Source organism: Lasiosphaeria miniovina (assembly GCF_030549165.1).
Source record: "Lasiosphaeria miniovina strain SMH2392-1A chromosome Unknown B0T26scaffold_1, whole genome shotgun sequence".
Lineage (NCBI taxonomy): Eukaryota > Fungi > Ascomycota > Sordariomycetes > Sordariales > Lasiosphaeriaceae > Lasiosphaeria > Lasiosphaeria miniovina.
The window spans coordinates 4,475,203-4,488,708 of NW_026848220.1; the positions used below are offsets into that span (position 1 = coordinate 4,475,203).

General features: G+C 52.7%; 5 protein-coding genes across 5 annotated transcripts; 3 read left to right on the forward strand and 2 right to left on the reverse strand.

The window, feature by feature from the left end:
* Positions 1-1,898: 1,898 nt before the first annotated feature.
* Positions 1,899-2,925, reverse strand: B0T26DRAFT_60607 (uncharacterized protein). Its single transcript, XM_060435821.1, has one exon. It carries the CDS (start codon positions 2,686-2,688, stop codon positions 2,095-2,097), a length of 594 nt encoding a protein of 197 aa, XP_060303101.1. The 5' UTR covers positions 2,689-2,925; the 3' UTR covers positions 1,899-2,094.
* Positions 2,926-3,230: 305 nt separating this feature from the next.
* On the reverse strand, positions 3,231-3,587 carry B0T26DRAFT_746165 (uncharacterized protein; the record flags this gene model as incomplete). The annotated part of the gene is made up of 1 exon (XM_060444665.1): positions 3,231-3,587. The coding sequence occupies one exon, from the start codon at positions 3,585-3,587 to the stop codon at positions 3,231-3,233; it is 357 nt and encodes a 118-aa protein (XP_060303102.1).
* Positions 3,588-3,820: 233 nt separating this feature from the next.
* On the forward strand, positions 3,821-5,206 carry B0T26DRAFT_60725 (uncharacterized protein). The gene is made up of 2 exons (XM_060435836.1): positions 3,821-4,050; positions 4,121-5,206. Exons 1-2 carry the CDS (start codon positions 4,023-4,025, stop codon positions 4,861-4,863), a joined length of 771 nt encoding a protein of 256 aa, XP_060303103.1. The 5' UTR covers positions 3,821-4,022; the 3' UTR covers positions 4,864-5,206.
* Positions 5,207-6,621: 1,415 nt separating this feature from the next.
* Positions 6,622-8,715, forward strand: B0T26DRAFT_670550 (uncharacterized protein; the record flags this gene model as incomplete). The annotated part of the gene is made up of 9 exons (XM_060439190.1): positions 6,622-6,769; positions 6,800-6,877; positions 7,230-7,293; positions 7,462-7,517; positions 7,571-7,615; positions 7,745-7,794; positions 8,071-8,074; positions 8,145-8,249; positions 8,648-8,715. The coding sequence occupies 9 exons, from the start codon at positions 6,622-6,624 to the stop codon at positions 8,713-8,715; spliced, it is 618 nt and encodes a 205-aa protein (XP_060303104.1).
* Positions 8,716-10,230: 1,515 nt separating this feature from the next.
* Positions 10,231-12,263, forward strand: B0T26DRAFT_60841 (uncharacterized protein). The gene has a single exon (XM_060435859.1). It carries the CDS (start codon positions 10,701-10,703, stop codon positions 11,922-11,924), a length of 1,224 nt encoding a protein of 407 aa, XP_060303105.1. The 5' UTR covers positions 10,231-10,700; the 3' UTR covers positions 11,925-12,263.
* Positions 12,264-13,506: the final 1,243 nt, after the last annotated feature.

A 13,506-nucleotide genomic window follows, 5' to 3' on the forward strand; every position in this document is an offset into this window, starting at 1 on the left:
CGAGCGCTGATGACCTGAAGAAGAAGGAGCTCGGCCTGAAGAGACTGGTGACCAAGGCCATGTCCTCGCGGTAAAATTCCCCAGCGTGGGATTCGTCTTTGACTACCGAGGAACGGATGCGTTGGGTGGGATTTTTGAAGACATGGTCTGGACACGAGCGGTCCAGCGGCAGGCGTCTTCTTAACCAAAAGTTTGGGGCCTGGCATCACTCTGCATTTCTCGCCGAGCCACCTCCCGGAGGGGAGGGAGTGTCCAAGATTGCACGACACCGGATTTCTTTTTCCTGGCGAATTTACCATGATGCCCATCTGACGACCCAAATCTTCTCGGCACAATGCATGTAGACTTAGGGAGGATAACCAAAATGATATGTTCGTTAAAGAATGCCTACGGTGTCTCGTCTGAATTAAGAGGTCTAATGTTTTGTGCCTATAACAGTGCTGTAGATTCCGATTTGGTTTTGGTGATGATGTACGCAGAAAGACTTGACAAGCCTCGGCAATGGAATTCAGGCCATCTATGAAGAACTAGGCCTGGTTAGGTTTAAACCCGGTGCTTGTTTCCGAGGATCTTCAGACCTATGCATGCTGGGCTTTCTACTTGCAACAAGATCGTTACTAATACGAGGACTGATAGCCGGGCGCATTATAAAGAGCATCAAGCTACGCCCGAGTTTGAGAGTTTGACAACTAGATTCCGAACAAGGGTTGGTTTCGAGGAAGAACAGAGACTCAAGTGCCTCGCCTTATTATTTGACCAACACATTTGACACTATCGATTTGTCGTCTAAACTTCAGACGGTAGGAGTAAACATGACAATCTGATGTTTGGTCAAAGTCAACCAGGTGTGGTTCCACCAGCTTAGCTCGGCTTATTACATGTTACTGGCAGCAAAGCAGGTAGGCAGGTAAGGTAGGGGAGAGAGAGAGATTGGGGAGCAAAAGAGCAAAGTTTCACACAGATACTAGGTATGGATCCCAAAGCCAAGGGTAACCTCGGCTTACGCATTCTCGTCCGTCGTAACGCCGACGTAAAGGGCCTCACTGAGCTCCGGCGGTCAAGAAGGACTATGACTTTTTACTGTGCTTGCATTCCGGAGTGTGCCGCCGTGATGCCACACACAGCAGTGCCAAGCCTCGCCCTGTCTCAAGGCTGTTGAGAATGAATCTCACATCTTTGCTGTCCCCTCTCTCTCTCTCTCTCTGTGTGTGTGTGTGTGTGTGCTTCTTCGTCTTTCTCCCTTCTCTGAAGCTTTCGGTCTTTTACGTTTGCTATCACTCTGTCTGCTAGATATTGCCAAGTCTCGCATCAACCCGACCCACCTCGTCGTTATCCTTCATTGACAGCACAAAATTCAATAAAATATCCGTACAGAGCACAGAACATGGATAGACACAGACGGGCGTGTAGCTAATCCCTAGCTGCGATCTCAGATTTAGATGTGTCTTTATTTTTCTTGGCTGTGATGATGATGCCCTCCACAGCAGCGAGATCTGCCACCCTGCCGCCTTGGCAGAGCCAGCCAGCCAACCAGCCACAACAACCCCGCCAAACAGAAATCATTCCCTTCCTGTCCGTCCGTATCTCACACCAGACGCATCTAATTACCACCTCACCACTTTTCGCCCGCCGCGCGCCGCGCCCAGACGAAAAAGCCAAGAGAAACAGAGAGATCTTGTTCCCGGCTCGGGCACGTTACTAAAAAAGAGACAAACAACTCTGCCGAAAAGTACCTACCGATCTCTTGGCAATGTCTTGCCCAGACGGATAGAGACAGACGGAGGGGTACACACACCATACACACATACATACAAACTCCGTATGTCCATGTCCATAAACACGAGCCCCCCTGAAAGTAGGTCAAGACGGCACGTACGCCGAATTGTGAAAATGCCATGGGAACGCGGCAAGATCGGCTCCGTGATAGATGCGTACATGCCTTTTCCTCTTGGCGTTTGTCTCTATCTGACTCTCTGTCTCTTGGCTGGTCTCTCTGCTCGTAAACCCGCGTACGTACATGTACGTATGTGTAAGCCCCTCACTCACTTACTCACTCGCTCACTTTTTGGGTTGGAGGGGGGGGCGTTTCCCTACTCAACCCAGCCCAGCCCCAACCAGATACCCAAGACAGACAGAGGTAGACAGAGTGGTGGTGGCGAAACCCCCCAGAAAAGAGATGAGAGGGCTGAGAGATCGACAGATAAACAGCTCGCCAACTCGTAGCTCAGGGTAAGGAAGCCAGCCAGCCAGGACAGGACACGCTCGTTTAGTTTTCGTCTGGTACAGTACGTACGTTGTCCCCCACACCCCATCTGCAAAGGCCATGCATGCATGGGATGAGATGAGGGAGCGCGCATGAGGAGCAAGCAGCAAGCAGCTTTTTGGCCCGAGCGAGTCAGAGACAAATAGAAGGGCAAAGCCAATCCGAACGGCCGAATGCCTTTTCGGGGAGGGGGGAGAGATGGAGGGAGGGGAGCGGTCAGTCTTTTTTGTTGGTGGTTGCGGACGAGGCGGGAAGCAGCAAAAGGCAGGCAGCTTATTTGATATCAAAACGAAAACTGCCACACAGCGCTGCACAGGAAGAAGCTCCGGCAGGATCCACCCCCGCACTCCAAAGCTTGATACCGCAAATGGAAGCAAGCTTAGCATGGCCGCGGTGTAGCCGCAGAGTACATATCTTAGGTACATACATTAGGTAGCTTTGCAACTGCACCTCGGATGGGATTCAGCCAGAGTCGGGCATCGGGGCCTCTCGTGTTTGGTCTGGATTCCGGCTTGACATTCATTTTGCAACCTAGCAATAATCCCTAGTCTAAGGGGTCCGACACACATACCCACCCCTCCCTTGACCACCGACGCCCGCCGTGTAACCCATCCCCCCAAAATGAAACCCTGCCAAGAAGTGGCCCATTGCTTCCTGTCCTCGAGATCGCGCAATGCCCAGGCCCGTGTTCCTCGGAGGGCGGAGGGGGGGCCTTGCTGAAGTAAAACCGTAGAAATACGAAGTAGTGAATTAATCACCGGGCAATCTAGGCAAAAGAAAAGTAGCCTCCGATTCCCAAACCCCAGCCCCAAATCTCTAATATCATAATGTGTCATCGCCCATCAGAAAGGCGGAAAGTCATGAGGGCCAAGCTGGCCTTTTTCCCAAGGTAGTAAGACATGAAAGGCAGAAGGCAGAAAGAAAATGGAATGCCGAATCTGCCGAAGGCGAACAGAGCCGGACATGGTTACTCGACAGCGACCTCGTGGAAGTCGCCACCGTGCTCGTCCTGGTGCTCGCCCCAATGGACAGGGCCAAGCTTGAGGAAGCGAAGGCGGCTCTTGGAGCCGTCGCTGCTGAGGCTGGAAGTACGGCGCTTCATGTCCAACGTGGCAGCATCGTCTTGCTTGGGGACCTCGGCAAGCGCCTCGGCGGTCAGGGCCTCGGGCTTCGGCTGCTTGGACTTCTGGGCGCGCGGGTATGAATCAGACGTCTTTGGGGCCAGCGACAGGAACATCGAGGGGCGGCGCTCCGACGTTTCCGGGGCGAAGGGCCGGGCTTGCTCGCCAAGCTGGCGAAGCTGCTCTGAGGTCGGGGCCGACATTGTATGTATATCCTGTTGCCGAGTCGATTGAGCGAGCAGGAAAAGAGGGCTTATACTGATCGGTTGAGTCTGGAGATTGCGGCGAACGGAACAGAAAGAGCGATGGATAGGTCTTGTTGCCTTGCCTTCTTATCGAGAAGGAAGCTTAGAAAGCAAGTGGGAGGCTAGGAAGTCTAGGTAGAGAGCTGACGGAGGGATCGGCTTTATATGCTCAGCCGGCGGGGGAGACGGACGGCCGCTTACCAACTAGGAGCCCAAGGGCCGCTCATCCCTTCCCTCTTGTGTCGCCCAGGCTAGAGTGCTCACATGAGCGCCGGGCTTTCCCAATTTGCCATGACGCGCGAGTCTCGTTCCACGGCGACGTGTGATCAATCATCAGAGAGACAGCGGGGCTCGGCCCGCCCATGATTGGGCTTGGCTTGACTGGGGAGGAAGATGCAGCAGCCAGCAATTGCCCGGGCGCGTCAGCGGGCGCACGTGGGGGGGGCAATTGGTCTCGTCTGAACGGGGGAAGGGGAATGGGGAAGGGGGAGAGCGGGCCAACGAGCGAGCAATGGGATGGATGGACAGGGCAGGCGCAATGCCCCGAGTAACCGCTCAGAACCGCGCGCGGGGAAGCACCCTCGGAGTGGTTGCGGAATTGGCCAAAATGCTCAGGCCACGGTGGAATGATGGGAACCGGACGCCAAAGACGTTGATGCCGGGGATACTGTGGAGATCAAGCGGCTCTGCCTCGTGCTCGGGACTTTGCCCGGAACGGCGTCCATTGACGTCGGTCCTCGGGCGTTGTTATTGGCTGTCGGGCGGCCTTCGAGGAGAAAATCGGAAGCTATCGCAACAACAGTTCCATCAACACCCGCTGTGGTGTGGGGCCCCAGCGCCCAGCGCCCCGGGCGACGGGGGGACGGGGGACGGGAGACCAGCCACTCGCACCTCCCAAGAAGCCAAAGGGGCCAAGCATGCCGTATTACAGATATTGTACAGTACCTCGTACCTGCCCAGTCGCACATCCGGCTGCCCGCCTGCTTGCCATCCCTCTCATCTGGGCAACTCGTCAGGTGACGGCCCCGGATCCAAGCGGCCTGGCTCCCCCAGTTTCCCCGACCACATGACCATTGACTCAGCTCGCAAGCGATTTCCCCCTTGGCCGAGCCACCTGGCGTCCTCCTCTAACCTAAGCGCAGGAAGAAAAAAAGAAGGAAAGAAAAGACCAGAGACGCACGCACCTTGTTTCAATGTTGATGCGTCTGCATTGTCTCAATTCTTACCTTTCTAGAGTCCGCCTAGGACGGCCAGCCGTAATATGCCTGGCTAACTCTTTTGGTCTTGTTGGGCGCGCAAAGAGAAAGGGCGAGATAGGCACCTCAGTCGCGCGACTCTTTACGATTATGACGGCACTCCATTGGCCGAGTGATGCCGCGACCTGGGCTGCCGTAAATAGAGCGTTAATTAGCTGGCCCGAAATGACGGGCCGACGTGTAGGCAAGGCCGAAAGCATTGAGTTGGCCCCTCAAGATTGACCCCAGGCAAAGAAAGCAGGTCGTTGCGCCTGATCGATACCGGCTAGGAGGTCTGGGACTTGTCATAAAATAGGAACTAGCCGGTGTGTCTATCCTGCCGAACACGGTGCTGATGCGTGTCGGCCAGCTATAGGCACGGCGGAAAAGCGGAAGCCCGATTCCCAGGCAACTGCTCGCGCTTAAAAGAAGACTTCTCAAGAGCTCGCACTGGGCAAGGTGCACCAATACACACACTTGTAGTCTTGTACCCTCTTTATGCCGGGGACCTTCACTTGCCTTGACTTGGTGAAGTCGACAAATATAGTCTCATTTACAACCAACCCTATCAAATACTCGGCCGAGCTTGTCGAAGAAGTCAGGTATGGAAACATGAGAACGCCAATTTGTGAAAGGTCGCTCTTTGCCAGTATCGGGCTGTATTTCGACCTAGGTAGGTCAAGTTCTAGGTTTGCTCGCGATATCGATATCCCCTGCCGGAGTTGGGGGATAAATGGTAAACGGCCAGTTCAGGCCAGTGAGAGTTGCAGAAAGAGAGACACGAAGCCGACTTTATTACGGAACAGCATTCCGATTTCGGGAACCCAGTTACCCGCAAGCCCATAGACGTGCGCAATATCATGGGAGACTTGAGACTTGCGGTGGGTTCCTCCGGCCGATAGAAAGGGGGGGCTAACCTAGGCGGTGCCATGCCCTGCTCGCACCCACGGCCAAGCGTCGGCTTTCCTGTCTCGGGGAATGAGTTTCCCCGGGCTCTTTCGACTGTATGGGCCTCATAGTGTTTCCCGGCTCGCCGGCACTGGCGCTTACCGTTCTGTATGATTAGCAAGCGTGATATCATCACTGACAAAGTCGAGATACGTTAGCATTGTCGTGGTCTGGCCACCGAAGCCATGCTCATGGGGTATTCCGCGGCTTCCAGGACTTATCTGCATGCCTAGCAAGACATCACAGGCAGATTCGTGCTAGGGGGCTGGTCATTTACATGCCGCACCCGCCTCCCCTGTATGTCAAGACAGTAGCAAGCCCTCGGACTTAAACCCCCTTTGCCTTGGGAGTTGGGCCAATCTGGTGGCGTATTTGCTAGTGTGGCCGAGGAATATATGCTCGGCGGACTGGTTCTTGACTGGCTCGTGTCCGAGAAGTGACGACATCAAGACGAAGAGAAGAACAGCTTCAGCACCAACCGTCCAGCTCCGGTAGGCGAAGAAGGGTGTGGCAGGCTCCACACCCTACACATGGCGAGCGGTGCTTTCTCTTTCTCTACTCCAAGGCCGGTCTGCGCTTGGATCCAAGTCACCTCGGGCAGGGCTGCATGTCAAGGATCCAGATCACTTAGTCCTTCCAAGAAACAAAGCTTCTTCCGAAGTATGGTCAAACCTGAAACAAGGTTGGTGGCATCCGCCTCGCACGTCGCCTATCGCGGGTTAGCAACAGCCCAATTCGCAAGCATCATCTCAGCACAAAAGGGGGAGGGGCAATATCTCTGGCCATACGTGTGTTCCGGCTGCGTTGCCATGCCATGCTGTCAGCTGTGTCATTTTAAGAGCCGTCGTGACGCAGCGTTTGCGAGTCAAACGAGGTCGCAGGCAAATGGCCCCCGCTTGATACGAAGGGCACAAGAACCCAAGGCGAGCAAGGAAAAAGGGAGAGACGAGACAGTAGGTGAGAATGGCGGTGCTTATCGGACTCAAGTCGTGGGCGGGCCGGATTTTGAGCCCTCGGATCGTTTAAGGGTCGAGGCTCTGGGAGGAGAAAAGGGCTACGTCGATTGTGTGTGGCCGTGAAAACCGGCCAAGCGAGCCCGACCTCTGCTGTGGCCGCATCAAGCTTTCTAGTAGTAAAGTCCGGCAAAGAGCCCATTCCATGTCAAAACGGGGAACGCGATTGGTGAATCTCCGGCTTGTACTCCTCTTTCCTTTTTTCGGGTTTTTTTCCCGTTTGGTTCGCTCAATTTTTTTAGCAACAAAGACTCGAGATCGTGGACAGAAAAGAAGGTGCCAGGTTTGTTATAGGTGCTCCGAAGTTACTCCGCACTTACACATTGCGTGTGTAATGTGCCGCTGGGCTGTTGCGCTGTGCGATGAACGGGAAGGCTGAACGTTTCATGCACCCAACGTTTCAGGCACCGACAAGACCGTCCGAGGAGATGCCAACCTCCTCGAGTTCCGTGTGTCGGGATTTTATGGGTGGGTTGTGATTACATCTTGGGGGCTTTGGTTTGGAGTGGAGTGTCGTCGCCAGGTCCGCGGCAGGCACAATCCGATGGGTAACAGCCAAACTGTCACTAATGGATTGGCGGTCCTGCCTGCTCAACATAGAAGTTTAATAATTCTAATCGATACTAAAGTACCAAGGTACTTTTGGAAGAAAGGCAGGAACGCCCTTGGTCCCTCAGACTTCAATAGTCACGGTAAGAACTCTAGGTTGATTTTTTATTATAATGAGAAAAAAAATGATGAACAGCGGCCGCCCCATTCCCTTCCCGTTGCGGAAGGAAGGATACATACCGTAAGTTAAGTTCAAGTTTTTCAAGCTCGGGATGCGCACCTTCCCAGGATCGTCTAGTTTGGCATCATCTGAGCATTTCGCTAGTCCTTCCATTACTAGATAGAATTTTTTACCCTGTATTGAATCCAGGTACCCCAAATATTTGTGATAGCACGCAAAAGATCTTTTTACCCCGTACTGTGTGTGTGGAGGACGGGGGTGGGGGGGGGATATAGACCTGGATCAACTGAGAGTCTGAGACGCATGCCGAGATCGGCAACCTACTGTCTGCCAGCACAACAAACAATTAACATGCAGTGCTGAGAACAAGTCTGATAACAGAGGTACTTAGATCATTGTTGTGCTTGCGAGAAATCAATCAATGTGCCACGCCGCCTTTGCTGCCTTTGTTCTCGGCTCCTGGTCAAATCTAGTGTGATTATAAAAACAATAATTACACAAAATCACACCTACAGCTTTGTGAGTCAGATATTTTCTAGGGGCTGCCTTATTTTGGAAATTATTGAAATTTGCTATCATCAATTATCAGTTAGTGCAAATGACACTTGTGGGCGTTGTGATGAGCAGCTGCAGCTCAAGACATGTCAAGTCTGGAAGGAATGGCGGTACCCCGATTATGCCAATGTTTCTTTGAGTAGGTAGGTACTTACGGGGAGAGTGAATTTTGAAAGTCTTGAGTGTAGGCCAGGTGCCTAGTAAAATGATCGTAGAACTCTTGTTACGAAGCTAAATATTCTATCTCTGAAGGCCACCCTAGTCTACACAAGCCTACTGAACAGTTTGATATCCAATGCGGATCTTCTCGCGCTGATTGTTCGTCGAAGGGGTTGGGATCTATTTACTAGCCACTACCATTGGAAAGTAGCGAGGTTATGAATCATACGTTGAGTTATTCCAACTAGGCTTGGACAAAAAGGCAAGAAAGCAGCAGGTAGCTGCTAATCAACCGGCCACATCTCAGGACGTCTGGCTCAGTTTTCAATACTTCGTTCCCAATTTGCAAGATTACAACACTATACAGGAACTGTCCAGGTTTCATCAACTATAACTTAAAGGAAATTGTCACTTATGAGGCCGAGGGGATCCGCTTTATTCCGTAGCTCCTCAAAACTTGTTCTGAGGGACTCGTCGTGAGCATCATGAAGACCGTCGACAGGCTTCTTTGCCCCTCGAGTCAATTCACCAGCAGAATTGAGGTTTCATTCTACGCCATTGTCACAAATGGAGTGTGAAGAACATATTTAAAGGGGGATTTTATTTCAAAACTATGTTGTTGGTTTCTACTGAATGAGGAGATAACTATTCCTTACAGCTGTTTTCTCCGCGCACTGTTCTAACTTACTTGCGGTGACACCGCGGCATCGCAAAAAAGGATAGCTGTATTTTGAAATTTTTGATTTTTGTTTATTAGGCTACCAATCAAGGTATTTGAACTCGCTCACTTTTTTTGCTTCTAAATGGGGTTTACTGGATGCCACCGTTTTGATAGAACGGACGGTAGCTAAACGGCCGTTCTGCTGACGGGTCCGTGCGTTGTTTCTTGGGCGTGGGAAGTCACGCCCCAATTCGAACATGCGAATGATACGATCGGGGTCGACAGGGATTCCCAGGGCAAGAACGAAATCAGGTACCGACAGGAGCAGGTGCACTCGCTCCGAAGCTGAGAACAGAGGAATGCGTGGAAGGTGCGCGGATAAATCTCAATTGCTTCCAATTGCAACTTGACTAGCGACTATGCCCTGGAGTCAGGGCAACACCTATTTGCATCTTAACACCCCGACTGATCCTCTCTCACTGCTACGAAGAGAGATTCTAAATTGTTCTGTCAAGCAAGAAGAAATCGACAACTAGCCAGCAGCATGGCAGTTTCCGAAACGCAGAATACGTGCATGCTCAGTTCTGTGTTACGTACGCTACCTTGATTACTTGAGGTAGCAAACAGTCGCTCAATGGTGAGGCTCCATTTCACCGAGTACCTAACAGGTGGTAGCGTCGCGTCGCGTCGGCTGGCCAGGTCGTCGTGGTTCTGTTCCGATTGCGAATTACGATGCCGGGGCCCCCAAGTTGGGTTCCAACACGCCGCACTCTAAGCTCTGCTGGCCGACCAGTCTGCTCTGGCTCTGGCTCTGAATCTGGCACTGGCTCTCTCTGGCACGGTTGCCCCGGGGCATCCGCTGCAGCGGACATCTGAGTTCAGGCCCGATAACCAGCCTCGATGGTGCATAGCCGGCAACTGTGGTGTTTCTAGTTGGAGGTTCCGCCTCTTTCCAGCGTCCGTGTTGGGACGGGCTAAGGTCACTATCTGGCCGCCGATATGCGGCCTCCCCACCAGCCTCAATTTCTGCGCCTCACTCGCAGAGCACGGTCTTGGCAAGTGAAAGTCGGCGGCGGACGCTGACAAGATGCGCAACTCATCTTAGATTTCTAAAGCTGTCTATTCCACTGGGAGCGTGAACGTGCGCGGGAAACCCCCAAGCACGGTTGTGGTGCCTGCCTACCGGGTGTACGAACCCCAGGCGCAGAGCTGCTTGATTGCGGCTCTTGTTCGTCATTTTGGTCTTGCACTTGCCCTTCTTGGTCGAGTTCTACATGGAAAACCACCTGCGCCCCGAAAGGGTTCGTACTCCCCAATGTGGTTAATCACATGGTGTCGACAGTAGGCAACGGTGCGACGCTAAAGGGATTCCGGACTCCATTTCGCGTTGCCCCGTTGCGTTGTTCTCGTGTACCGGGCCCGCCCTAGGTTCCAGGTTGTTTCCAGGCGCTTGAATTCAGTTCTATCTTGCTCTGCTTCGCCTCCCGTCCGAGCTTAACTGCCAAAAAAAGAAAACAAGGGGAAAGAATCAGTGTCTTTTACCCATCACTACCTACTCCAGACTTGTTAGTGGGGCCTGTGGCTCGCTATCATGGCAGCGAGTTAGCAACTGAGCGAGGCGTCTCCGCAGGTTCTTGCTCGAGTGACTAACCCCCAGGGCGCTGCCTTCATGGCAATACCAGGGGGTTCTGGGTTTCGTGGGTTCTACGCGGCCAGCAAACAGAGCCCGCATGCCGTCACAAAGGGTGATCGATCCCGCCTTCCCTTCGGATGACCGCCTCTCGTGGCCGAGATGAACCCCAGCACTACCACGGCACAAACCATTGCCAGCCATGGCACGGTGCAGAAGGGGCAGGCGGGCTGGCGCTCTCTTTTCTCCCACACCCGTTTCTGATGGCTGGCAGGGGCCCTAGAGTTGACTCTGCTTGCTCGCACTGTTGGAGAGCCGTTCGTCGTCGGGGAACATGCAGGGTAGCTAAGGTAGACACGCGCATGGCCGCTTGTTGCTTGCCTGCCCGAAAGTACCCCGGCCCGCCAGACATCCATACAGCTAACCCGAACCTCTTTGCTGCGTGCTGTGCTTCTCCCACAGTGTCTAACGGCCGGCCGTGGTTGCGTCCATGTATGTACCGGGACAGCCAGAGATACATCTGTCTACCCGGGACACCAAAGACCGCATTATCCCGCTCCCAAACAAAAATACGCTCGGCGATATCCCACCACTATGGACCAACAGCTTCATCACCACCAGTCTCTGCCACATTCGTGAGTGCCTTGGCCACTACCAACAGACATCTCTGCGAGTCACATCCAAAGAAGCACACCGAGTCCATTGACTGGCCTCGGGAAGCCCCTCCCACGCAGAGGTTGGACTACGGATACTACTCGCCCGGATTCTTAGGCACACCATCCTTCGCCATCAAAGTCACCTCCATTCAGGTCACTGCATCTCATCTTATGTTTGAACGGCTAGCAGCAAACTTATATAAAGGGTGCCTTCGAACCTGTCCAAGTGTTTTGTCTTCAGCTTCAACTGCCTCATCACAATTCCCCATCTACCCAGCTTCCTTCTGCCACAAAAGACTTTCAGACTTCATCAACTCACTCCTCGCGCCAAATTCCGCAAGCTACAAGCTTTCAACAGCCTCAAAATGTGCCAAATCTGGATCATCTCCTTCACGGACTGCCATCACAGCAGTGAGCGTTATGCAGAATGTGCTCAGCAGAGAGCTTCGCCAACTCTCACCTGTCCCCTTGGCACCCCACGCGTTCTCTATCACCAAGAAGAAGGTAGCTGCGGCTGCGGAGGACGCAGGACACGGAGACGCCATCTTTGAGCTGTGTATGTCTGGTCACGACAACACGACCAAACGTTGCCTTGTTAACAATACTACGCAGATCTCGTACTCTTTTCTGGACCTTGTTAGGGACTCAGGATCACACAGAGGTTCCCTGGGGCAAGCGAATAACTCGACTGAATACCGCAAGCCCTGACAAACTACCTACCAGTCGTGTTTTCTTAGCCCTCAGTCTTCATTTCACAAACAGCGCCTAAGGGGGCAAGGGGTTATGGTAAAGGCCATTGTAACTTGTTATGGGGAGTCGGTCTGGCATTGGTTTCTCCTTCTTGACTGGTCGAGGGAAGGAATAATCGGTTTCTGACTTGATTACCCGGGGGTAGGAGGTGGTGGTTCTATCTATTATCTTCTTCTTCTAAGTACCTAGCCTTTTCCATACATAGACGATAATACACACACATGTTCGCCTATATCCCTGGTCTCTCTCCGACTGCCAAATGGGCAGTGGCAGATATGTTCAATGCTCAGCTACGCCATTCTCTTGTAAATGAATTTAGGCACGGCCCGCAAGGGCACCCGGGGGGGGGGGGGGAAGAGAGAGGGCGGGGGCCGGGGGGGCCGGAAGCGGTAGGGGGGAGGCCAAGCCCCATCTACTACCACATCTTGTCCAAGGACGACCCGCTTCGTAGAAAAATCTTGTGTTCTCTCCGTTACACTGGCTGGTTGGAAACTCCTACCCATTGCGGAAACTAGATAACTGCCAGCGGCGGGTAGGGTAGACTGATCGCCGACTGCCTGCCTGGCTGTGTAGATGCGATGCACATATTTGCGAAATAAGATAGGGGGATGGTGGGCATCTTGAGATTGCCAGACTACGGGTTTTGATGGGTACATAGGCATCTAGCAAATTTATACCATATTTCTTTCATTCTTTTGTGTATGTGTATGTCTGAAGGGATCATTGCTAAGAGCCAAGGCAGTAGCAGTACGTGGTAGAAGCAGAGACTTGTGGCGTCAAGGCAAGGCAGCTAGGTTAGTCGAAATACAACCCAAAGTCACTTTATCTATAAGGTAGGTAACGTCCAGAACAAGATTTGATGCTCCACCCCGGAGAGTCTGAAACGACAGGAGCTAGGCATTTTTCTTTTATTTTCTTTGCATATATTCCAATATCAAAGCAAGTCAAAATAAAAACGTATTTCTTCTTTTCAGACCCCGGACTACGTGCATTTGTGTCGGTGAGATGGCCGGGCCGAGTCGTGGCTCCCGCGGGTATGTCATCCAATTGCTGGTATGATGGCATACTACGTATACATACGCCCTTGAAAAGACAGGACGGCATGGACAGGAAAAGAACCTACGAGGAACTAGACTTTGATTGACTCAAACAAAAGGTCCTCATAGAGATAGGAAGAGAGTGAGATAAAGGAAGCGAGAATAGAAGATGGGCCTGCATGCGTGGTGTGTGTGTTACCAAAAGGGTCAGGTTTGGGCTGTTGAGGTTGCCGTTCGGCTCTCCGTGTGTTTTGGGGTCACGCCGGTGAAGCCGCAGAGCCAAAAAGGGCGTGGGATTGAGGCATGAAAGCCGCCTTGGGTTCTTAATGCGGTGCCCTCTCTCTCCACTTACCCGCATCTCTCTCAACATGCGGCATTCTGCATACGCGGAGCGGGAGCGGATGTAAAATCGGAGAATTTCAGATTTCTGTCCAAAGGTGTAACAAACGTTGGTTGTTTTGATCGGGCGGTGACGTCCAATGTCTCTCAGCGTTGTTGACAGC

Excerpts from the sequence above, each read along its gene's own strand:
- B0T26DRAFT_60607 (XM_060435821.1), bottom strand. The coding sequence starts at position 2,688 with ATGTACCTAAGATATGTACTCTGCGGCTACACCGCGGCCATGCTAAGC.
- B0T26DRAFT_60725 (XM_060435836.1), top strand. The coding sequence starts at position 4,023 with ATGCAGCAGCCAGCAATTGCCCGGGCGC. Across the intron at positions 4,051-4,120 it reads GCCAGCAATTGCCCGGGCGC|AGCGGGCCAACGAGCGAGCA; the intron begins GTCAGCGGGCGC and ends GGGAAGGGGGAG.
- B0T26DRAFT_60841 (XM_060435859.1), top strand. The coding sequence starts at position 10,701 with ATGACCGCCTCTCGTGGCCGAGATGAACCCCAGCACTACCACGGCACA.